General features: G+C 43.1%; 1 protein-coding gene across 5 annotated transcripts in view; it reads left to right on the top strand.

Moving 5' to 3' along the window:
• dock11 (dedicator of cytokinesis 11) overlaps positions 1-25300 on the top strand; it is a 113560-nt gene that overhangs the window by 14834 nt on the left and 73426 nt on the right. For all 5 annotated transcript variants that reach the window (XM_014206851.2, XM_014206850.2, XM_014206849.2 and 2 more), the window contains exons 5-12: positions 609-675; positions 6048-6143; positions 9011-9145; positions 10472-10652; positions 19920-19999; positions 21679-21762; positions 22268-22408; positions 23099-23368. In XM_014206851.2, the coding sequence (XP_014062326.2) occupies positions 609-675; positions 6048-6143; positions 9011-9145; positions 10472-10652; positions 19920-19999; positions 21679-21762; positions 22268-22408; positions 23099-23368 (1054 nt within the window). The remainder of the gene's footprint in view (positions 1-608; positions 676-6047; positions 6144-9010; positions 9146-10471; positions 10653-19919; positions 20000-21678; positions 21763-22267; positions 22409-23098; positions 23369-25300) is intronic.

Below are 25300 nucleotides of genomic sequence, written 5' to 3'. Positions count from 1 at the left end.
CACAACAACCCTCTCTCTCGCACGACAACCCTCTCTCTCGCACGACAACCCTCTCTCTCACACAACAACCCTCTCTCTCACACAACAACCCTCTCCACACAACAACCCTCTCTCCACACAACAACCCTCTCTCTCACACAACAACCCTCTCTCTCACACGACAACCCTCTCTCACACGACAACCCTCTCTCTCACACAACAATCCTCTCTCTCACACGACAACCCTCTCTCTCACACAACAACCCTCTCTACACAACAACCCTCTCTCTCACACAACAACCCTCTCTCTCACACAACAACCTCTTTCACACAACAACCCTCTCTCTCACACAACAACCCTCTCTCTCACACAACAACCATCTCTCTCGCACAACAACCCTCCCTCTCACACAACAACCCTCTCTCTCACACAACAACCCTCTCTCTCACACAACAACCCTCTCTCTCACACGACAACCCTCTCTCACACACGACAACCCTCTCTCACACACGACAACCCTCTCTCTCACACAACAACCCTCTCTCTCACACGACAACCCTCTCTCACACACGACAACCCTCTCTCTCACACAACAACCCTCTCTCTCACACGACATGTGTTTTCACAGTAAAGGCCTGAAGATGGACAAGCTGCCGGCTCACGTGTTTGAGATCGATGAAGACGCTAAAGATGAGGTGAGTGGAATGTTAGGCCTGGGGGTGATGGACCAGTCTGTGTGTGTGTGTGTGTGTGTGTGTGTGTGTGTGTGTGTGTGTGTGTGTGTGTGTGTGTGTGTGTGTGTGTGTGTGTGTGTGTGTGTGTGTGTGTGTGTGTGTGTGTGTGTGTGTGTGTGTGTGTGTGCACGCGTGGCTACGTACATGTTTGCGAGAGAGAGAGAGAGAGAGACATTGATTATCAGACGATGTTGAGTGGTCTGGTATGCTCAAGGGTCTTTTGTGTCTAGGCCTGGTTGGCTTGGTGGTAGTCATGTTTAAAATACCCTTTTGACTTTGAGCATAACATCAACACATTGCTGCATCCCCCTCAAAGCATTTTTAGAAAAGATGCTAACAATACAATACAATGCATCAAATAACAGTAATTCAATAGAGATACCGTAGCTTACATCCAGAAACTCTAACCGCCACTGTGCCACTATGATGTGGTTTTGTGGCGGGAGAGCATTTGCAGCTGTACTCAGTAGGGTCTACAGCCACAGCCTGTTTCCAGATGTGTTTGTGCTATCTTGCCTACGCCTATGGTCATTGTCACATTAGGAGTAGGCAAGACAGCACAAACAGATCTGGGACCAGGCTACTGCAGCCAGCCAGTAGCTCGCTCACCTAATGAGCAAAGTCCTCCTCACTCCTCTTTAGCAGTGAAACCAGAGCTCTACTTTTCTAAAAATAGTTCTCATCGACCCCCCCCCATCGGCCTGGCCGGATGTGGATAAACTTAACATTAAAAAGGGTTGTAATTGAACGATTGAAGGAAAATAAACAGCTGCCAGACATATTGCTGAGAGCACAGAGCAGACAGCAGAGGCTATCACTGAATCACTCTAGGCCTGCGGCTACAAGGGAACCCTATTCACTATATAGTGCACTACCTTTGACCAGAGCCCTATGGGTCCTGGGCCCAAATGTAGTGCACTATACAGGGAAATAGGCTGCCATTTTAAATACAGCAAAGTACTGAAGAGAGAGGGAGAAAGAGAGCAGAGCAGAGGCCATCTATCAATCCAGGCAGCACAAAAAGAGGCTGGCTAATGTCTTACAATGTCCTTTATTGCTACACCCCAGACATCTTGTCTCAGAGGGAGAGAGCAGTAATAGTGTATCAAATCAAATAGTTTTGGCACATGTGCTGAATACAACAGGTGTAGACCTTACAGTGAAAGCTCTTAACCAACAATGCAGTTTTAAGAAAAATAAGTGTTAAGAAAGTATTTACTCAAATAAACTGAAGTAAAAAATACAAAAAAAAATGAATGAAAATAAAGAAGAAAAATAGAAAAATAACTAATAATTACGGGGCAACAATAAAATAATAATAGTGGGGCTATATACAGGGGGTACCGGTACAGAGTCAATGTGCGGGGGCACAGGTTCGTTGAGGTAATTGAGGTCATATGTACATGTAGGTAGAGGTAAACTGACTATGCATGGATAATAAACAGAGTAGCAGCAGCATACAAATGTGTGGGGGGGGGGGACAATAAAATAGTCCGGTTAGCCATTTCATTAGCTGTTCAGGAGTCTTATGGCTTGGGGGTAGAAGCTGTTAAGAAGCCTTTTGGTCCAAGACTTGGTGCTCCGGTACTTTTTGCCGTGCGGTAGCAGAGAGAACAGTTTATGACTAGGGTGGTTGGAGTCTTTGGCAATTTTTAGGGCCTTCCTCTGACACCGCCTGGTACAGAGGTCCTGGATGGCAGGAAGCTTGGCCTCATTGATGTACTGGGCCGTACGCACTATCCTCTGTAGTGCTTTGCGGTTGGAGGCCGAGCAGTTCCAACGTACCAGGCTGTGATGTAACCAGTCAGGATGCTCTCGATGCTGCAGCTGTAGAGCTTTTTGGGGATCTGAGGACCCATGCCAAATATTTTCAGACTCCTGAGGGGGAATAGGTGTTGTCATGCCCACTTTACAACTGCCTTGGTGTGTTTGGACCATGATAGTTTGTTGGTGATGTGTGGCTCAGTTGGTAGAGCATGGTGTTTGCAACGCCAGGGTTGTGGGTTCGATTCCCACGGGGGACCAGTACAGAGAAAAAATGTATGAAATGTATGCATTCACTACTGTAAGTCGCTCTGGATAAGAGTGTCTGCTAAATGACTAAAATGTAAATGTAAACACCAAGGAACTTGAAGCTCTCAACCTGCTCCACTACAGCCCCGTCAATGAGAATGGGGACGTGCTCGGTCCTCCTTTTTCTGTAGTCCACAATCATCTCATTTATCTTGATCACGTTGAGGGAGAGGTTGTTATCCTTGCACCACACTGCCACGTCTCTGAGCTCCTCCCTATAGGCTGTCTCATTGTTGTCGGTGATCAGGCCTACCACGTTGTGTCGTCGGCAAACTTAATGATGGTGTTGGAGTTGTGCCTGGCCATGCAGTCGTGGGTGAACAGGGAGTAGAGGAGGGGACTGAGCACGCACCCCTGAGGGGCCCCCATGTTGAGGATCAGCGTGGCAGAAGTGTTGTTACATACCCTTACTACCTGGGGGCGGCCGTCAGGAAGTCCAGGATCCAGCTGCAGAGGGAGGTCTTTAGTCCCACTGTCCTTAGCTTAGTGATGAGCTTTGACGGCACTATGGTGTTGAACGCTGAGCTGTAGTCAATGAATAGCATTCTCACGTAGGTGTTATTTTTGTCCAGGTGGGAAAGGGCAGTGTGGAGTGCAATAGAGATTGCGTGATATGTGGATCTGTTGGGGGCGGTATGCAAATTGGAGTGGGTCTAGGGTTTCTGGGATAATGATGTTGATGTCAGCCACTTCATGGCTACAGATGTGAGTGCTACAGGTTGTTAGGCATTTAGGCAGGTTACCTTGGTGTTCTTGGGCACAGGGACTGTGGTTGTCTGCTTGAAACATGTTGGTATTACAGACTCGGTCAGGGACAGGTTGAAAATGTCAGTGAAGACACGTGCCAGTTGGTCAGCGCATGCTCAGAGTACACGTCCAGGTAATCCGTCTGGCCCTGCGGCCTTGTGAATGTTGACCTGTTTAAGGGTCTTACGCACATCGGTTACGGAGAGGGTGATCACATAGTCATCCGGATAGCTGATGCTCTCATGCATGCTTCAGTGTTGCTTGCCTCGAACTGAGCATATAAGTTATTTAGCTCGTCTGGTAGGCTCGTGTCACTGGGCAGCTCGCAGCTGTGCTTCCCTTTGTGGTCCGTAGTAGTTTGCAAGCCCTGCCACATCCGACAAGCGTCAGAGCCGGTGTAGTCCTGTATTGACGCTTTGCCTGTTTGATGTTTCGTCAGAGGGCATAGCAGGATTTCTTATAAGTGTCAGGGTTAGAGTCCTGCTCCTTTAAAGCGGCAGCCCTACCCTTTAGCTAAGTGCAGATGTTGCCTGTAATCCATGGCTTCTGGTTGGAGTATGTACGTACAGTCACTGTGGGGACACCGTCATTGATGCACTTATTGATGAAGCCAGTGACTGATGTGATGTACTCCTCAATGCCATCAGTAGAATCCCAGAACATATTTCAGTCTATGCTAGCAAAACAGTCCTGTAGCTTAGCATCTGCATCATCTGACCACTTCCTTATTGAGCAAGTCACTGGTAATTCCTGCTTTTGGTTTTGTTTGTCAGCAGGAATCAGGATACTATAGATCTATATGTAGCCTACTCCTTTTATCCCAGCCTACTTTTATAACCACTGGAGAGAGAGAGAGAGAGAGAGAGAGAGAGGGAGGGAGGGAAACAGAGCAATGGAGAGAGAGAGGAGAGGAGTGACCATAATAATTAATCAATGATAATGCAATCAGGGAGATTGGTGAGGAATTCCACATGAAAAATACTATAGTATACTATGGTATAAATACTATATTATTCACAGTAGTTTTTTTGCGGACTTCAGAGTATTCACTGTAGTATTTTTGCGGACTGAAGTCCTCAAAAACATTACAGAGAATACTGTAGTGTTGCGGACATGACTGTAATTTACTATAGGATAAATCCCGTAGTAATTGTTTCCGTAGTATTTACTATAGTAATTACTGTAGTGTTTTTGCAGACTGTAGTATACAGTAGTATTTACTGTAGTGTTTTTGGGGAAATTACTGTAGTTTTATTATCTTTGATATAACAGTAGGGGTTTCTCCCGGAGGAAACCTACTTGACAAAATAGTCAAAGAGCAAATTTTCCATAACCTGTATGTAAATTAGGTAGGACTGAGATCTATAACCTGTAGGGAACACAATATGTAGTCTATACGTGACATTTAGGTTTCTCACATGGGTGGCACAAATTGGGATTTGGGGGAGGAAAATGGGCAGGGTATATGCAAATTAAAACTGTAGTATAATATACTATTGCAATTACTGTAATGTTTTGCAGACTATAGTGTTTTTGGAGACATTATTGTAGTAATTACTGTAGTGTTTTTGTAGTCTGTAGCATACTGCAGTATTTACTATAGTATTCTACTTTATACTACAAAATGATATAGTAAGAGGGGTGGATAGAGGAATGAAGGGGGTTCTCAGAGCACCACTCAGAGCATGGGAAGGGTGGGAGTGTTGAGGGAGGACAGAGGAGAGACCTCAGCCAATTGGATTACAGGACAGAGCTAGAGAGAGGCGTACTTACGATCAGACGAGCGCAAAGGATAGTGCCACTTCAATTTGTTAACTGAGCTGTGTGTGTGTGTGTGTGTGTGTGTGTGTGTGTGTGTGTGTGTGTGTGTGTGTGTGTGTGTGTGTGTGTGTGTGTGTGTGTGTGTGTGTGAGATAGCTTCAGTATGGCATTTCTCTGTATACATGTGGTTTCTCTGTATATCCCAACAGCAGTAAGAGGATTAGGTATTGGATTGGGATACATATTTACTGTGTTTGTAAGTGTCTGTCCTTTGAGTGGCAATGTCCTTGTTATGGATATTAATGTTGGGATAAATGGTCTCATGGAGATTTTCACTGCAAATTAGTTGAGTTGGTGAAGTGATGGTTGTGATTAAATGGGTTAAATGACACCGACCCATTCATGGGAAGCAGAGAAATTCTCTCCATATCTGTATGAATGATGTATATCTCGGCACATTGTGTGTGTGTGTTAGACCCAGTGACAACTGTTATTTTCTTTGTGAATGTGTGGTTATTATTTCTGTTTGTGTGATTGCGTGGGTGTGTGTTTGTCTGTGTATCTGTGCAAACATGTATCTGTGTGTTTGTCTGTGGGTGTGTGTGATGTGTGTGTATTAGCCTATTGATTGCATATCCATACCCATTATCAATACTATCTCTCCTTCCTGTGTGTGTGTGTGTTGTGTGTGTGTGTGTGTGTGTGTGTGTGTGTGTGTGTGTGTGTGTGTGTGTGTGTGTGTGTGTGACCAGGACTCGTCATCTCTGTGCTCTCAGAGAGGGGGTATCATGAAGCAGGGCTGGCTGCAGAAAGCCAACATCAACAGCAGCCTGTCTGTCTCCATGAGGGTGAGTCAGAACAGCTCACCCACCATCCTTGTCTACTGACTATACAGTGCATTCGGAAAGTACTCAGACCCCTTGACTTTTTCCCCAAAAATGTACGTTAAAGCCTTATTCTTAATTTGATAAAAAAAATAAAAAATCTCATCAATCTACATACAATACCACATAATGACAAAGCGAAAACAGGTTTTTGAAATATTTCCACATTTATTAAAAATAAAAAACAAAAACACCTTATTTATGTAAGTATTCCGACTCTTTGGTATGAGACTCGAAATTGAGCTCAGGTGCATCCTGTTGTCACGATCGTCTAAAGGAGTAGACCAAGGCGCAGCGTACTTAGAGTTCCACATGTTTAATAAATATGAAACTCACCAAAACAATACAGACGAAAACAAAGCGTGACGTTCTGGGCTGCTCACATGCAGTTACACAAACACAAGATCCCACAAAGCACAAGTGGGAAAAGGCTGCCTAAGTATGATTCCTAATCAGAGACAACGATAGACAGCTGCCTCTGATTTGGAACCATACTCGGCCCAAAGCAAAGAAATACAAAAACATAGAAAAAGGAACATAGAACGCCCACCCCAGTCACACCCTGGCCTAACCAAAATGGAGAACAAAACCCTCTCTATGGCCAGGGCGTGACACCTGTTTCCATTGATCATCCTTGAGATGTTTCTACAACTTGATTGGAGTCCACCTGTGGTAAATTCAATTGATTGGATTTTTGTATGATTTTCTTTAATTTAACCTTATTTAACCTATACAGGTTTTTGTCATTGAGATAAAATCTATTTTTCAAGAGAGACCTGGTGTCAAGGCACAGATCTGGGGAAGGGTACCAAAACATTTCTGCAGCATTGAAGGTCCCCAAGAACTCAGTGGCCTCCATCATTCTTAAATTAAAGAAGTTTGGAACCACCCAGACTTCCTAGAGCTGGCCGCCCGGCCAAACTGAGCAATCGGGGGAGAGGGGCCTTGGTCAGGGAGGTGACCAAGAACCTGATGGTCACTCTGACAGTTCTTCTGTGGAGATGGGAGAACCTTCCAGAAGGACAATCATCTCTGCAGCACTCCACCAATCAGGCCTTTATGGTAGAGTGGCCGGAAGACGGAAGCCACTCCTCAGTAAAAGACACATGACAGCCCGCTTGGAGTTTGCCAAAAGGCACCTAAAGGACTCTCAGACGATGAGAAACAAGATTCTCTGGTCTGATGAAACCAAGAGTGAACTCTTTGGCACCATCCCTACAGTGAAGCATAGTGATGGTAGCATCATGCTGTGGGGATGTTTTTCAGCGGCAGGGACTGGGAGACTAGTCAGGAACTAGGGAAAGATGAATAGAGCAAAGATCAGAGTGATCCTTAATGAAAACCTTCTCCAGAGTGTTCAGGACCTCAGACTGGGGCGAAAGTTCACCTTCCAACAGGAAAATGACCCTAAGCACACAGCCAAGACAACGCAGGAGTGGCTTCGGGACAAGTCTCTGAATGTCCTTGAATGGCCCAGCCAGAGCCCAGACTTGAACCCGATTGAACATCTCTGGAGGGACCTGAAAATAGCTGTGCAGCGACGCTCCCCATCCAACCTGACAGAGCTTGAGAGGATTTGCAGAGAGGGATGGGAGAAACACCCCTAATACAGGTGTGCCAAGCTTGTAGCGTCATACCCAAGAAGACTCAAGGCTGTAATCGCTGCCAAAAATGCTTCAAAGGGTCTGAATACTTATGTAAATGTGATATTTTTTTATTTGCAAAAATGTCTAAAAACCTGTCTTGCTTTGTCATTATGGGGTATGAGGAAAACATTTTTTTAATCCATTTTAGAATAAGGCTGTAACGAAATAAAATGTGTAAAAAGTCAAGGGGTCTGAATTCTTTCCGAATGCACTGTAGATGTACAAGAAATGACGTAGATCATGTACCACAAAAGGACTGTGCAGGCTTTTGTTCAGCACTAACATACCTGATTAGGGCCCTATAAAATCAGTTATATATAAATATTCATTTTCTTCCGTTTTGTTTTCCCAGGTTTCAGTTTTTCCCAATTTTTTTCAGGTTTTCGCTCTCAAAATCATTTTTTTAAATATAAAAACAACACAATTGGATGTTTTGAGTCCATAACAATGCTTAAACCACATCAGGAGACCACTTGAGGACTCCGAGTGCATTTTTATTTTGGGGTTTACATAACCTTTAATTCAGGTGTGCACCAGCAAGAGACGTGTTTGCTTAGCTCTGTTTCTGATTGTAGAGTTTGCTAATCACAAATCACCAAATAATCATAATATCATTATGCAGGTAGGCATAGGCTACTTTGTCGTTAACATTTTAATTTAGATGTTTTTTGGGAAAGCCTTTCCATCTACCGTAAGACGGTTATCATTAGCATCATCGCTAACGGCTACACAAAGTGGTAGACAAACAAACACGCACAAACAGACAGGACCATTCCCACGTTGCCTCTTCAGAAATAAAGAAAGAAGGAAAATAAGAATCAGTGATGCATTTTGTTCATGTTTTATAATAATCCAGAGCTGTTTTATGATAATCCTGAGCTAATTCATTTTCGAATAAATTAAATGCATTTTTGAATATTGTTGAATTCCGTTTTAATGTCTGGATTCCGTGATTCCGTCCGCGTTCTCCGCATCGCGGATTTGATAGGGCCCTACCTGACTCAGCTAATCAAAAAAAGTATCTACAACTATATTTGAGTGCCACAACAATACGTTTGATCACCAGCCTTATCTACCTTTGTATCCACACATCCACTAAACTGTACAGCAGGTGGACACTATTAGAAATAAAAGCGGCGTGGCTATTGGATGATTTTGAATTGGAACCCTTCTTCTGATTATCAGGTGTTTAAGAGGAGGTATTTCTACCTGTCCCAGCTGCCAGACGGCTCCTACATCCTCAACTCCTACAAGGATGAGAAGAACTGCAAGGACACCAAAGGATCCATCTACCTGGACTCCTGTATAGACGTCATTCAGGTGACCTGGGCCCTTATTCACAAAGAGTCTCTGAGTAGGAGTGCTGATCTATGATCAGTTTGGTCTTTTAGATCACAATTAGATTAAATGGACGGGGGAACTGATCTTAGATCAGCTACTTTGAGATGCTCATTGAATACGGTCCCTTATTTCACCTTGACTTGAAAATCATTGACGTCGTGTGGTTGTTGTGAATAATACAGTACAGTATATCTTTGTATATGGTTAATGTTTGTTCCTAATGTGCCCCGGGAATAGATTGACCATTTGCTTACAGAGGCACATCATCCGCTCTGGGCTTTATGGAGACAGACAAATCTAAATATATTGTCTTGTCTGTCCTAGACAGTAGACTTACCTTCTGCCAGCCATGGCAGGAAGTCTGTGATAATCAAATAGATCATTGTATGCTAATACAATTAATAGGTAATCAATCTCTGGACTCTAAAGAGGCAGAAATAGCAGCAGCACACTCAGAATTCGGCTTTTAACACAACAGCCCAAAGGGAAAAAACTGGTTGAATCGTCGTTGTTTCCACGTCATTTCAACAAAGAATTCAATTTGATGACGTTGGATCGACTTGGAAAACTGATTGGATTTGCAAAAGTCATCAACGTAAGGGAATTTAGTCTTTTTTTCACCCAACTTTTAACCTAAATCCAATATGGTGACATTTTTTGTTGATTTCACGTTAGTTGACAACTCCACCAATTGTAAACCAAACTACACGTTGAAATGACGTCTGTGCCCAGTGGGATTAGTTGCTAATAAACATTTAGGCCTAAATCTGTACCTAGCAGCATTTTAACCAAGACTGTTATACTAGCTGTCTAGTCTGTGTTTTATAAATGTGCAATAAGCATAAAACACAATATAGGGAATTGGCAACTCGTTCTCATTCTGAGAAATAAGGTATTGATAGAACAAAGTGGACAGGCTAGCATGCCGTTTCAACAGTTGGAGACAGACAGAAGGGTGTGTTCATAACAATTCTACTGCTCTGCCTCGTTATCTAGCTAGCAATTAGATCCAAGTTGGCTAAACTTGAAATGTAAATATTAGCTGTCTACTCACTAGCACGTTTGAGTGTTGGGCCGAGTGTTATTAGGTTATATGCTGATCCCACCGGACCTGTTCTCTTTCTCTCCTCCCCAGCGCCCTAAGATGCGCCGTAACAGCTTTGAGCTTTGAGCCACAATGTTTAAATGACTCCAACCAAACGTCTATATTTTCACCCCAGGTGCCCTAAGATTGGTTGGAACTGCTTAAAGATGATGTTACTAAATGACTCCAACCAACCCTCTGTTCCCTGTCCCCCCCCCCAGTGTCCTAAGATGCGCCGGAACGGCTTTGAGCTGAAGATGCAGGAGCGCTACAGCCATTTCCTGTCTGCGGACAGCGAGGCAGAGATGGAGGAGTGGGTGGTCACCCTGAAACAGGCCCTGCAGAGCAGCACTGAGGGAGGAGACAGGAGGAATGGAGGAGACAGCCTAGACTGTGCCCTGGGTGAGGATGGACTGGACACACACACACACACACACACACACTGTGTGCTGTACTCTCCTAGACCTGCAGTTCAACATCTTACAGTTTTTTACAATCACTTTGGCACTAATTTCAGAACCTTGTGGTCATTTTTCAAAACTCTAGACGCAAAACTCAAAACGGTCATCACTTGTAACACAGGCTGTCCAATGTTCAAAACATTGCATTGTGCATTCATATCTTTAAAGAAACCTTGCACTTGCAGAATCATTGGTTCAAATAATTAATTTATCATGAAATACCATAGGAACATTCATTTAGATCACCCACACACAAGATACTGTGTAGTTGTTCGTACAATCATTAAATATTGTAGTACAAAATTGTTTCATGATGGTACTACACGTAAATACATCACTGTAAAAGGACTAGTAGAGAGAATACTACAGACACAGTGGAATCATTGAACAAAATCTGAAATGTATTGATGAAATACAATAAAATCACAACATAGGTTTCTTTGAATCAAAGCAAAAATAATTAGCTACAAAAAAGAAAAAAACTACAGTAAAACGTCAACTGCAGTATTCCTCACCTGGCTTACTGTAAAAAGCAAACCAAAGGATTGATTACTGTACTTCTATCAACCCTGTCTTGTGGATTTGGCCACAGGTTCTCAGCCACATCACAATGGATGTTTTCATTAGCCAAACATCTTGGGAAGAATCTTCGGGCATGGCGAATCATTGCATGCGTCATCCATGGCCTGGAGAAGGGTGGCTTGTTCGTGAAGGCGCCTATCATATTCCTTCCACCTCCATGTGGAGAAAAAATCCTCAATCATGTTAAGGGAAGGAGAGTATGGGGGTAAGTACAGGGTGGTAAATTGTGGATGGGCCTGAAACCATGCTTGCACCATTTGATCATGGTGGAACCTGACATTATCCCACACAATGACATAGGTCACGCCATCAGCTCTACAGACCTGATTTAGCTCATCAAGGAAGGTTACAAGGAGAGCTGCATTATATGATCCAATAGGAGGTCTGCGTCCCACCACACCATCTTCCGATATAGCCGCACACTTGGTGATGTTGTCCAGGTACTTGGATGGTTTCCCGTTGGCCAATGAAATTCCGACCTCTCCTCCTTGTCTTGGCCAGGTTGAAGCCTGCCTCATCCAAGAAGAGGAATTTGTGATGGTTTTCGTCAGCATCCAGCTCCATCACCCTCTAAAAAGACGTTTTGGAAAGAGAATTACTGATTACAATGATGTAGAATTCTGGGGGAATTTTTCACAACAGGCATCTTGAAACTGAACATACCTGAACATACTCAGTCCTCAGTTGCTTCACTCTGTCTGCATTTCTTTCAAAAGGCACACGGTATAGCTGTTTTAGAGACACCTGGTGCCTTTTCAGCATGCGCGCAATAGTCGGCAAACGTATGGCTTCCACATTGTTGAACATGTCGTCAGTGTCCAAGATGTGCTGCCGAATTTCTGTAAGGCGAATATCATTTCTGGCCCGAACCAAATTGACCACACCCCCCGCTCTTGTTGGTCTGTCAGAATTTTGCCTCTGCCTCCCATATTTGGCCTAGTCTCAATTCTGCAGGGAAAATGACAGTAAGAGCCGATTTAGTCACATCACCTACTCTGTGGTACACATCGGCATGCAGTATACAGTGGTTGCCCCACTAAAAGTTTTGCGATTATGCTGCAGTACTTAGAGGTAATTTAGTACGGTACCCTGCGTCACCACTTCATTGCTCCAGACCACCACAAGGGGGAGTTAGAGCACTGATTATTCTTTCGGGTCCTACTGTGTCTCTAACTGACAATGAATGGGCGACATAAACCTAAATAGGATCTGATAATTGTGCACAACTTCAGTATTACTTACTAAAACTGTTGTTACACTAAGGTTTTTATTATTTATTTTGTTAGGATTATTTTGTAATGTAGCCCACTCCCGACCGGTCACGTTGTACAGCGCCTTAGTGGTGCGGCAGTCTAAGACACTGAATCGCAGTGCAAGCCGTGTTGCTACAGATGCTGGTTTAATACCTGTGCCGGCCTCGACTGGGAGACCCATGAGATGACTGCAGGATTTTGGTTTCTCTCCCTCTAAAGAAACACAATTCTAAATAAAAGATGGCTTTATTTACAAATTAGTAACAATGTCTCACCCCATGTTCAAGAATGACCTTTTTCTTGCTCATTTGATGTTATTTGAAAACAAAATGATCTCCAAAATATTGTTATTTTTTAAACAAAGCGTTTATTCTTATTATTCTTATTAATTTAAAATTATTCTTATTCATTTAGATATTCTCACTGATATATTATTAACCCTGTTATTAGCAGGACAATATATATATATAGTTCTCCAGCTGTATCCACTGAAAGCGCGTGAGGTTCAAGGCACGAGGGCAGGGGGCACGGGACGGACCTAGCCCATGGGGAAGGGAGGAGGAGGAAGGGGGGCACTGGGCTACCCCACTGGGTAGCACAAAGCAACACTTCCATGGGCATTGCACAAATAATGGCGCTGACTAGGGAAACGTTCCCGCTGTTCTGTTCTTAGTGCCAGTGTGCACGTTAAAACTAAAACAATGTAACTAATAATGGCATCTTTATGCTTTCGTCAATAAAATAATGATAAAAATACTCTTTCAAAATGCCAATGTTTATTTAGTTATGGCCCCATAACAAATTACTATGAGAATAAACATCACTGAATTGCAGAAATATTGGAACAAAGTTGTCTAATGAAGGTAAACAAATTGTTGCTTAGTGGAAAATACTCTTTCAAACACACACGGTCACATTGTACAGCGCCATTATGGCTATTAGCAGGTAGCTGGACAATAGACTTGCCTAGAAGCAGGGTAGGGAGAGAATTCTATCGTCAAATGTATTTCGAAGTTAGGTTGGCTGTATCACAACCGGCCGTGATTGGTTGCAATTTCAGTTTAATCCACCAGAAAAGACAACAAATAATACCACAAAATGTATTATGTATCACATCCGACCGTGATTGGGAGTCCCATAGGGCGGCACAATTGGCCCAGCATTTCTCACCCTCTTTAAACAGAAATAAATGTTTTGGCCTTTACAAATATTATTTTGACCTTTATTCAGATTACAATCGCACACTTTTGTTTTTTTGGAAACAAAATAACCTCCAAAATATCATTATATATTATCAAGTTGATGGCACGGTGATATAGCGGCACCTACATAAAGCTGAGTGACTCACTCATTCATGGCTTTGGATCAAAATAAATAAGTACCAAAATTCTTTCTGATAGTCTTTAACCTCTATGGGCTCAACAGCCAGTGTAATCCCGTGGCGCATTATTCAAAAACCTTAGAAATGCAAAACCTTCAATTTTTCAAAAATATGACTATTTTACACCATTTTAAAGATAAGACTCTCGTTAATCTAACCACACTGTCCGATTTCAAAAAGGCTTTACAACGAAAGCAAAACATTAGATTATGTCAGCAGAGTACCCAGCCAGAAATAATCAGACACCCATTTTTCAAGCTAGCATATAATGTCACATAAACCCAAACCACAGCTAAATGTAGCACTAACCTTTGATGATCTTCATCAGATGACAACCCTAGGACATTATGTTATACAATACATGCATGTTTTGTTCAATCAAGTTCATATTTATATCAAAAACCAGCTTTTTACATTAGCATGTGACTAGCATTCCCACCGAACACTGCCGGTGAATTTACTAAATTACTCACGATAAACGTTCACAAAAAGCATAACAATTATTTTAAGAATTATAGATACAGAACTCCTCTATGCACTCAATATGTCCGATTTTAAAATAGCTTTTCGGTGAAAGCACATTTTGCAATATTCTCAGTAGATAGCCGGCATCACAGGGCTAGCTTTTTAGACACCCTGCAAGTTTAGCACTCATCAAAGTCAGATTTACTATAAGAAAAATGTTATTACCTTTGCAGTCTTCGTCAGAATGCACTCCCAGGACTTCTACTTCAATAACAAATGTTGGTTTGGTCCAAAATAATCCATCGTTATATCCAAACAGCGGCGTTTTGTTCGTGCGTTCAAGACACTAACCGAAAGGGTAAATAAGGGTGGCGAGCATGGCGCAATTCTAAATAGACAAAAGAAAAGAAAGCATTCGGTCGCCTCGGGCACGCGCCTAAGCCCATAGTACTCTGAGCGACCACTTGCCAAAAGCGATAAAGTGTTTCAGCCAGAGCCTGCCTCGATATCGTTCAGCTTTTTCCCGGGCTCTGAGAGCCTATGGGAGCCGTAGGAAGTGTCACGTTATTGCACAGATCCTCAGTCTTCAATAAAAAGAGCCAAGATGAAACACTACTTCTCAGACAGGCCACTTCCTGCATGAAATCTTCTCAGGCTTTGGCCTGCCATATGAGTTCTGTTATACTCACAGACACCATTCAAACAGTTTTAGAAACTTTAGGGTGTTTTCTATCCAAAGCCAATAATTATATGCATATTCTAGTTACTGGGCAGGAGTAGTAACCAGATTAAATCGGGTACGTTTTTTATCCGGCTGTGTCAATACTTTTTCAACCACTCCACAAATTTCTTGTTAACAAACTATAGTTTTGGCAAGTCGGTTAGGACATCTACTTTGTGCAGTCTGGTTCATCCTTGGGAGCAATTTCCAAACGCCTGAAGGTACCATGTTCATATGTACATATGTACAAACAATAGTACGCAAGTATAAACACCATGGGACCACGCAGACATCATAACGCTCAGGAAGGAGACGCGTTCTGTCTCCTAGAGATGAACGTACTTTGGTGCGAAAAGTGCAAATCAGTCGCAGAACAACAGCAAAGGACCTTGTTGAGATGCTGGAGAAACAGCAGGAAACAAACAAATTATGTGGATATATTGAAGCAACATCTCAAGACATCAGTCAGGAAGTTAAAGCTTGGTCGCAAATGGGTCTTCCAAATGGACAATGATCCTAAGCATACTTCCAAAGTTGTGGCTTAAAGACAACAAAGTCAAGGTATTGGAGTGGCCATCACAAAGCCCTGACCTCAATTCTATCGAAAATGTTTGGGCAGAACCGAAAAAGCTTGTGCGAGCAAGGAGGCCTACAAACCTGACTCAGTTACACCAGCTCTGTCAGGAGGAATGGGCCAAAATTCACCCAACTTATTGTGGGAAGCTTGTGGAAGGCTACCCAAAACGTTTGACCCAAGTTAAACAATTTAAAGGCAATGCTACCGAATACTAATTGAGTGTATTTAAACTTCTGACCCACTGGGAATGTGATGAAAGAAATTAAAGCTGAAATAAATCAATTTTTACTTGGATTATATGTCAGGAATTGTGAAAAACTGAGTTTAAATTTATTTGGCTAAGGTGTATGTAAACTTCCGACTTCAACTATACTTTTACCAACACCTTTCTGTATTTTGGTACTTTGTGGATGGGGGCTCGCCAATGGAGCAGCTGTCTAAGTCACCGCATCGCAATGCAAAATGCGTTGCAACAGATACCCGTGCAGGCCGCCACCGGGAGACCCGTGAGACGGCTTTTGGCTTTAATTTAGAATCCTCCAGTCCTCTGTATGTAATTATTGTTGGAGAGTCACGTCATATTTTTCGATATACTGTAGTCCTACCATAGGCGACATGAGTCTCACTAGTGTTGATTAATGTGCTGTTAAAAGTGGTGTAGGTATTTTTTATTTAAAGAGCATATTTAAGTTAGAAGCAATAGGATTTGAAGCAATAGCATACAACTATTTTAGCACAGTTTCACGCTGCTCTGAGACAAGCATGGGGACTGGTCTTGATAAAGCAATGAGATTTTTATTTTGACTGAATCTCTGTTTGGGTATTGGTTAGACTACAATTATGGTGTAGAAATATTATGCTCTTAGTGTAACCTTTATTTAACTAGGCAAGTCAGTTAAGAACAAATTCTTATTTACAAGTATACTCCTTCCTCCCCATTGGGAAATGGAATCCCGGTCTCCCGCATGCCCGCAAAACACAGGGATTCTTTAGCTAAATAGTCCTGTACTGTAGCCTACTCCCGACCGTCACGTTGTACAGCGCCATATTTTCCGTTCCATCCTAATGGAAACCCAGAGGGTTTTTAGTTTTTCTTGGAATAGAAACACCATAATATTAAGCAAATTAATTAAGCAAAATGTCTTAAAATCAGTCCCATATACTATGTTCTTACAAAAAAAGGTTTTAAATTCTCTAGTACAGCCACTTTTGAAGGTTATCAAATACTTCTCAAAGATGCCCTCTGGTGGTCAAACTAGCACTAACTAGCATTAATGGTACCAGTGGTTGGCACTTAAATAACGTACCATAGAATTCTGCGGCACCACGCAAGCTGTGCTACAGTACGCTGCAACTTTTAAATAACGAACCACTGTACAGTCATTTGACAATTGAGAGTAGCCTAATGTTTAGTGCATGCTGAAGACTTACCGGTTCTCATTGCGGAAAGTTCTGATGATTGAGGCCACGGTTGATTTTCTGAGGTTTGGTTGAATCATTGTAGCTGCCTCAGTCATTGTCATGCCATGATTTACGACATGGTCTACAACGATTGCTCCGATTTCATTGGACACTCTTTGCTGTTGCTGCCGCTGTCTTGGTCCGTGGCCTTGTTCTCTACCACGTTTCCCCACATCTCTCAAACGAGGCCCACGACCACCTCTCAGAAGGGGTGCTTGTCTCCTGCCATTCCTTTGACCACCACATCTTCCTCCTCCCACTGCTTGACCTCTATTGTGACCTGGATCACCTGCCGGCTCCAATGTTATCACTATGTTGTTGTAGGTGGATACCACTCATTTCACTATATACTCGTACCACAATGTGAAATCAATCATCAGTAACGAGTTGGCAGTATTGGAAAAGCAATTACAAGGGCCTGCATACAAACACTCACCGACCACTTTATTAGTTACACCTGCATGTTAACGCAAATAGCCTGCTCCTTCGAACAGCGAATCATGTGGATGCCTGCAACTCAATATATAGAGTATATAGAGTAGAGAGCTTTAGATGTTGTTCCACCAAACATTAGAACGGGTAAGATGCGTAATCTAAGCAACTTTGACCGTGGTATGATTGTTGGTGCCACACATGGTGGTTCCAGCATCTCAGAAACAGCTGCCCTGACTTCAGTCTCTAGAGTTTACAGAGAATGGTGCGATTAAAAAAAACACATTCAGTGAGCGGCAGTTCTGTGGGCAAAAACACCTTGTTAATAATGAGAGAGGTCAGAGCAGAATGTCCAGACGTATTCAAGCTAACAGAAAGGCCGTTTAAAACAGTGGTGTGCAGAAGGGCATCTCTTAACGTACAACACCATGAATAATTCAGGCTGTTGTGTAGGCAAATGGGAGTCCTACCCAGTACTAGATAGGTGTACCTAATAAAGTGGCCGGTGAGTGTACAGTAATGTCAAATCTGAAAATGGTCTGGAAAAGTGGTACATTGGACCATAGAAACAGTGTCTGATAAAGAATTATGATGAAATATAACATCCATAGATAATGTAGTCCAATTGGTTCATGTTCCACGGTAATTGGTGTCAATGGATCTCGTTATCCTGAAACTTTCGTGATCTAAACATGGAATATTGTTCATCAGTTTCCATAAAACGGAAACATTTACTTATCATTTTGAGCAGTTGTATCAATTGATAGTTAGATCATTGTAATGAAGTTAATAGACAGTCATCTCAGATGTAATGTGTGAATTGAATTTTGAAATGGTAGTACTTTGATGTTAAGTTGTGTCATTTTGAACAGGTGATTTTAGCTTTATGTGTATTGTATCCAAGCAATTGGAAAAAGTGTTAGAGTTTTGAAAAATGTGAATTTTGATCATCGGTTGTGCGTATTGTGTCTAGAGTTTTGAAAAGTGACATGAAGGTTCTGAAATTTGTGCCAAAGTGATTGTAAAAAACTGTATTTAGCTACTCCACTCCTGCCATTTTTTCCAAAGAAAAGTTGCACCTGTCTTTCAACACAGTCTTCTCCTCTAAGAGTTTCAAATCCTTTCCCGTAACCTGTAAACGCACACTGAAAAGCCTAAATAGTCAATTACAGGATGATACACAACAGTTGGTCAGCAAGGCAGCATTGTATTGCTAGTTTCACTGGTATCTGCCTCTAGAATTTAGTTCCCATTTCAAACTTCACTGGAATCGGTCACGTGTCTTTGCATGCATAGGTGTCTGTCTGTGCGTTTTTGCGCGCACGAGTGTGTGTGTCTGCATGTTTGCCTGTGTGCACAGCCTCCGAGCAATTGACAGTTGGGGACATTCATTTTCTCATAAGGGTAGACCCTCTCTCCTCAAATGTCCCTCTAAAAACAAGTACAGTAAGTTCTCATATGCCTCTGAGATACTGAGAGATTTGGCTAATACAGCAGAAAGCTGTGGGAGTCAGTTAGCCTGGCTGGTCGCCAGTTCCCCCTGCAGCACACTGAATGAAGTCAGACACGCAGCAGAGTTAGTAGGAAAAGCTCATGAAGTAGAATCAGTGGTGTAAAGTACTTAAGTAAAAATACTTTTAAGTACTACTTAAGTAGTTTATTGGGGGTATCTGTACTTTACTATTTATATTTTTTGACAACTTTTACTTTTACTCCACTGCATCCCTAAAGAAAATAATGTACTTTTTACTCCTTACATTTTCCCTGACACCCAAATGTACTCGTTACGTTTGGAATGCTTAGTAGGACAGGAAAATGGTCTAATTCACACACTTATTAAGGGTACATCCCTGGTCATCCCTACTGCCTCTGATCTGGCAGACTCACTAAACACAAATGCTTTATTTGTAAATTATGTCTGAGTGTTGAACTGTGACCCTGGCTATCCTTAAATTAAAATAACAGGAAAATTGTGTCGTCTGCTTTGCTTAATATAAGACATTTTAAATGATTTATACTTTTACTTTTGATACTTACGTACATTTAAAACCAAATACTTTTTGACTTTTACTCAAGTAGTATTTTACTGGGTGACTTTTACTTGAGTCATTTTCTTTTAAGGTATCTTTACTTTTACTCAAGAATGAAAATTGGGGTACTTTTTCCACCACTGAGTAGAATCATCCAGTAGCTTTGTGCAGATGAACATCCAAGTACACAACTCAGATATCAAGGAAAAGGTGCTCTAATATCAGATGCTGTTATACTCATCCCAATCATACATGAGGCTCTATGGTCAGTACTCTTTTTCACTGACTCCTCTCTCGTCCAATCAGATGAGGACAGCAGCAGCCAGGGGAAAGGAGAGAGCCTATTGGAGAGTCTGGGGAGGAGCCTTCACCCTGAACTCATCAAGGTAATGCTGTTACATGCTGACCACACCGGTCGTGTCGCGTGCGTGAGTGTTGCAAAATAAATGTACACATACATGTTTTTCAATCATTGCACCCACACTGCTCGCGGGCGCCAACAAGCGTCTGCGTTGCCAGGCGCTAAAATAGAAGTTGATTCCATTTGTGACGCAGAACGCGCTGCAAGTCCTGCCTCTCCCATCCCCACATTGGTTTTTGGAAGCATTTACCCACGTGCTATCTTCTCATTGTTTTTTAGGAACATGTGCCCACGTGGGTGATTGAAAAATGAACTGAGGTCGGTTATGGTAATACACCTTATTATGAAAGTTCGTTGCCAATCGCCATATAAAGTCCAAAGAAAAAAAGAAGCATGGAAGGAGGAGAGATGACTAGAAACGATTCAGTTGACTGTTTTATGTGTGGATTAATTGTCGGAGTAGAGGACCTTGTGCATTTCAGGTAAAATAACAACTCAATATTTATATCCCAGGACAAATTAGCTAGCAACAGCAAGCTAGCTAGCTAAATAGGACAAATTAGCTAGGAACAGCAAGCTAGCTAGCTAAATAGGACAAATTAGCTTGTAACTGCAAACTAGCTAGCTAAATTGCCATAAATGTTTAATGCTTTTCGACCTGTCCCCAAATTAATATAATTGGTTCAGAGTTTGTTTTGATATTTCAACCTGCGTGTCGTGATCACGTTTGGTGTGGGGGGACAAAATCAATTTGCGCACGATGGCACACGCGGTTTGGGCATGGTGTTACTGTTATCAACATCAATCACACACTGCAGAGGAATCCCATAAAGTAGGCTTACTGTTCATTTTTGAAAGGTTTTACTAAGCATCTGATACGTAATGTAGCCGTCTGTGCGCTCCACTCTTACGCGTAGTGTGTAAACCCCGTTGCTGATTGATCCAGCCTGGTAGATGTTGGCAGTACGTTTTAGTCTGACTTGCTCTCTTCACCTCTGGCCTCATTAGCAGCGGTGCTTTATTCTAGCAGTGTGGATATTCCTCACACTCACACACACACACACGTGGTAGTGATTCTAGCCACATGGTGGAGAGGTTTTAATAGGGTCATTCAGACAGAGCGTATCCTGTTTCGATCGGAGAGAAAGGAAAGTTTTATTCAAAAAAGGGTTCTTCGAGTGTTGCCATAAGAGAACCCTTTTTGGTTCCAGGTATAGCCATTTTGGGTTCCATGTAGGAGGGTTCTCCTATGGACGATAGCTGAAGAACACTTTTTAGGTTCTAGCAGATAGATTATTGATAAGCAATGTGTTTCTAGTCAGTTAGAGAAACAAAATGTCTGCGGCCCTAATGGCACCCTAATCCCTATATTGTGCACTACTTTTGCCCAGAGCCCTATGGGCCCATGGCAAAAGTAGTGCACGTTAGAGGGAACAGGGTGCCATTTGGGATGAAGCTGATGCTTATCCCATAGAGACCACCTCAACTGCTTGAATGTGCCTATAAACCCAGAACAGCACAAGGAGAACAGAGAGAGCTGTCTGGTCTGAGATGTCCCAGCGCTCCTCTTCCTGGTTAACTCTACTGTCTCTCTCTGGAGATGGATGGATGGATTGGATAGTGTGAGAGGAGAGAGGGAGGATGGAGATCTCACTGTGACCTGAGGCTGTTCTTTGTCTGTTTTTCTCCTTTCTCTCTCGGCAGTATGCCAGGGAAACAGACCAGCTCAATAAAATGAACAGGAACGAGGGGAGACAAAAGCTTTTCTCCCTGGACCCTGAAACACAGGTTAGAACCGTCTGTGTTTTACTCTATTCATTCCCAATATGTTTGTTAATGTTGTTTAAGTCTATTAGATCAGGCTTGTAGTATGCAGTGTATAGGTGTATCGATGCATGATATACCCTGTCTGTCTGGGCAGTCCCAGGGCTGCTGGCTCAACTGGCATCGAGTGAACCTCTCAGTTAGAGAATGTCTGTGTTTGCATATTGTATGTTTCCATGGGGATGGGTGCCAGAAGCTAACCACCGTTCCCTCCTCTCTCCTTCATCTTTCTTCCTGACCTCCCTCTCCTCCCTCTTTACTTCCTCCACCTCCCACCTCCCTTTTCTCCCCTCCTTCCTCTTCCACCTCTCTCCTCCACTCTCCTTTCCCCCTCTTCCTCCTTCCCCTCTCTCCATCTTTTTCCCTCCCTCCTCTCCTCACCCATCCCTCCCACCACCTCCCTCTGCTCCCACCTCTTTCCTCTCCTCCTCCCTCCCCCCACGTCTCCACTCACCCCTCCTCTCTCCAGAGGTTGGACTTCTCGGGTATAGAGCCTGATGTGAAGCCGTTTGAGGAGCGTTTTGGCCGGCGCATCGCCGTCAGCTGCCATGACCTCACCTTCAGCCTGCAGGGCTGTGCCAACGAGAGGGGGGACGGGGTCCTCACCAACGTAAGCTCACACACACACACACCCTATCCTTCTGCTCCAACGTAAGCCCTATAGGAGTAACGTACAACAGGGCACAACAGATCCAAAAACGACTTCAGAATTTGTGTTTATGTTGTATATTCAACTTATTTTCAGATCACTTTTTGATCTTTTAAGTATAAAGAATTATGGTTAAAATTTCCGGGAGTTATGTTTTTTCCAAAAATATTGCACGTTTGAAATACCTCAAGATAGATTCCCAAATTGCTGTATAGAGACCTAAGTCATTATCCACATTCAGATTCCCTGATGAAGGAAGTTAGCTTCCTGTTTGGAGTGTGAGACGAATGCAGAGCCTCTTTGGCATGAGCCAGCAGTATAGAACACACTACTGAGTCCTCCCTCTCTCCCTCCTTCAGAGTGGATTATTGTAGACATAAAACCCCGTGATAAATAACTACATTCCCACTAGAGCATTTATAGGGTCTGGGGAGGGGAATAAGGGAGGTTGGCCGAGATTTATATGGAGGGACCTCGTTGCACTCAAACTCACATAGGCGTCATGGTTCCTGGAAGGAGTGGGGTTGCCATCATTCAAGCTAATATCCTTATGTCTGCAGTGGAAATACATTCGTATACACACACACTCTCTTTTGTTTGTACCTCGTAAACACGCACATACGCACGCTCTCTCTTCTCTCTGTTATCCAGGTGGAGCCGTTCTTCATCAGCTTGGCCCTGTTTGACGTGTCTAAGAGCTGTAAGATCTCTTCTGACTTCCACGTGGACCTCAACCCTCCCTGTGTACGAGAGATGCTGACCGACACCTCTCCACTCTCCCCTACATCAGAGGGAGGAGGAGGAGGAGGAGGAGGAGGAGGAGGAGGGGTGAATGGAGGAGTGAACGGGGATGCAGGGAAAGGGAATGGTCTTCCCGTTCTACAAAGGGTGGCTGAGTCTCTGCTGCAATACCCCACTCAGGTAGGACCATAGTGACCTTAACTGACATATATAGTATGTTCTGTGTGTTGTGTTGTGTTTGTTTACACACACGCAGACAAAATCGTGCTTGTGTATCTGTAGAAATGATGGCGGCATCACTGAATCCTAAGATTACAAACTAAGTCTCTCCCTTATTTGACATGATTGCTTAAGATGATCAGTTGGTTAGGACAGGGATGTGAAGATGGCTTGAGTTTTGTTTGTAAATGCGTTTTTTTTTTTCTGATGACCCACAACGAACCGGTCAGCAGGCATTAGACACCCAGAGATGAGCCACTCCCGTCGGGGATTGCAAGGCGTTGTCGTCAGCGGTGCTGCTCAACAGTGGCTGTCCTCTCGTCTTACACCCTAGTCGATGCGGTGCCACAATACTGCACATCCATGCATTTACCCACAATGCAGCGTGTGTGTGTGTGAGAGAGAGCAATTGACTGATTCTTCCTGATTTCACTGGACTACCTCTGGTGTCTGGGGGATTCTGCTGGCGCTACTATGAACCAGGACATAGTCCGAATGATTCAGTTGATTTCCCCTCTTTATTCAAAGCTCGTTGAGATTCAGGCTGATGCTACGCTGTTTACTGAGCCTGTTTTCCGCGTGGTCGTAAACACACGACATAACTCCACCATCCAGTGCTACGGCCAGTACTACCATGCAACGCTGTAGGATTTGGACCAGAGGATTTTCGTGTTAATAATCTGTTGAATATCTCAACGCTTCAAAGTGTATCTCCTTAACCTTAACTCCTCATTATACAGTAATTGGGTAAACGAGAACAGCAGCTATGAAATATGTTCACTTTAATCTATATGTATTGTACAGTGGGGGAAAAAAGTATTTGATCCCCTGCTGATTTTGTACGTTTGCCCACTAACAAAGAAAGGATCGGTCTATAATTGTAATGGTAGGTTTATTTGAACAGTGAGAGACAGAATAACAACAAAAATATAGAGAAAAACGCATGTCAAAAATGTTATAAATTGATTTGCATTTTAATGAGGGAAATAAGTATTTGACCCCCTCTCAATCAGAAAGATTTCTGGCTCCCAGGTGTCTTTTATACAGGTAACGAGCTGAGATTAGGAGCACACTCTTAAAGGGACTGCTCCTAACCGCAGCTTGTTACCTATAAAAAAGACACCTGTCCACAGAAGCAATCAATCAATCAGATTCCAAACTCTCCACCATGGCCAAGACCAAAGAGCTCTCCAAGGATGTCAGGGACAAGATTGTAGACCTACACAAGGCAGGAATGGGCTACAAGACCATCGCCAAGCATCTTGTTGAGAAGGTGACAACATTTGGTGCGATTATTCGCAAATGGAAGAACACAAAAGAACTGTCAATATCCCTCGGCCTGGGGCTCCATGCAAGATCTCACCTCGTGGAGTTCAATGATCATGAGAACGGTGAGGAATCAGCCCAGAACTACACGGGATGATCTTGTCAATGATCTCAAGGCAGCTGGGACCATAGTCACCAAGAAAACAATTGGTAACACACTACGCCGTGAAGGACTGAAATCCTGCAGCACCCGCAAGGTCCCCCTGCTCAAGAATACATATACATGCCCGTCTGAAGTTGGCCAATGAACATCTGAATGACTCAGAGGACAACTGGTGAAAGTGTTGTGGTCAGATGAGACCAAAATGGAGCTCTTTGACATCAACTCAACTCGCCGTGTTTGGAGGAGGAGGAATGCTGCCTATGACCCCAAGAACACCATCTCCACCGTCAAACATGGAGGTGGAAACATTATGCTTTGGGGGTGTTTTTCTGCTAAGGGGACAGGACAACTTCACTGCATCAAAGGGACGATGGACTGGGCCATGTACCGTCAAATCTTGGGTGAGAACCTCCTTCCCTCAGCCAGGGCATTGAAAATGGGTCGTGGATGGGTATTCCAGCATG

The sequence above is a fragment of the Salmo salar genome, chromosome ssa07 (assembly GCF_905237065.1).
Source record: "Salmo salar chromosome ssa07, Ssal_v3.1, whole genome shotgun sequence".
Taxonomy (NCBI): domain Eukaryota; kingdom Metazoa; phylum Chordata; class Actinopteri; order Salmoniformes; family Salmonidae; genus Salmo; species Salmo salar.
The sequence above is the reverse complement of the archived record's forward strand: the minus strand, read 5'-3'. Positions and strand labels throughout refer to the sequence as shown.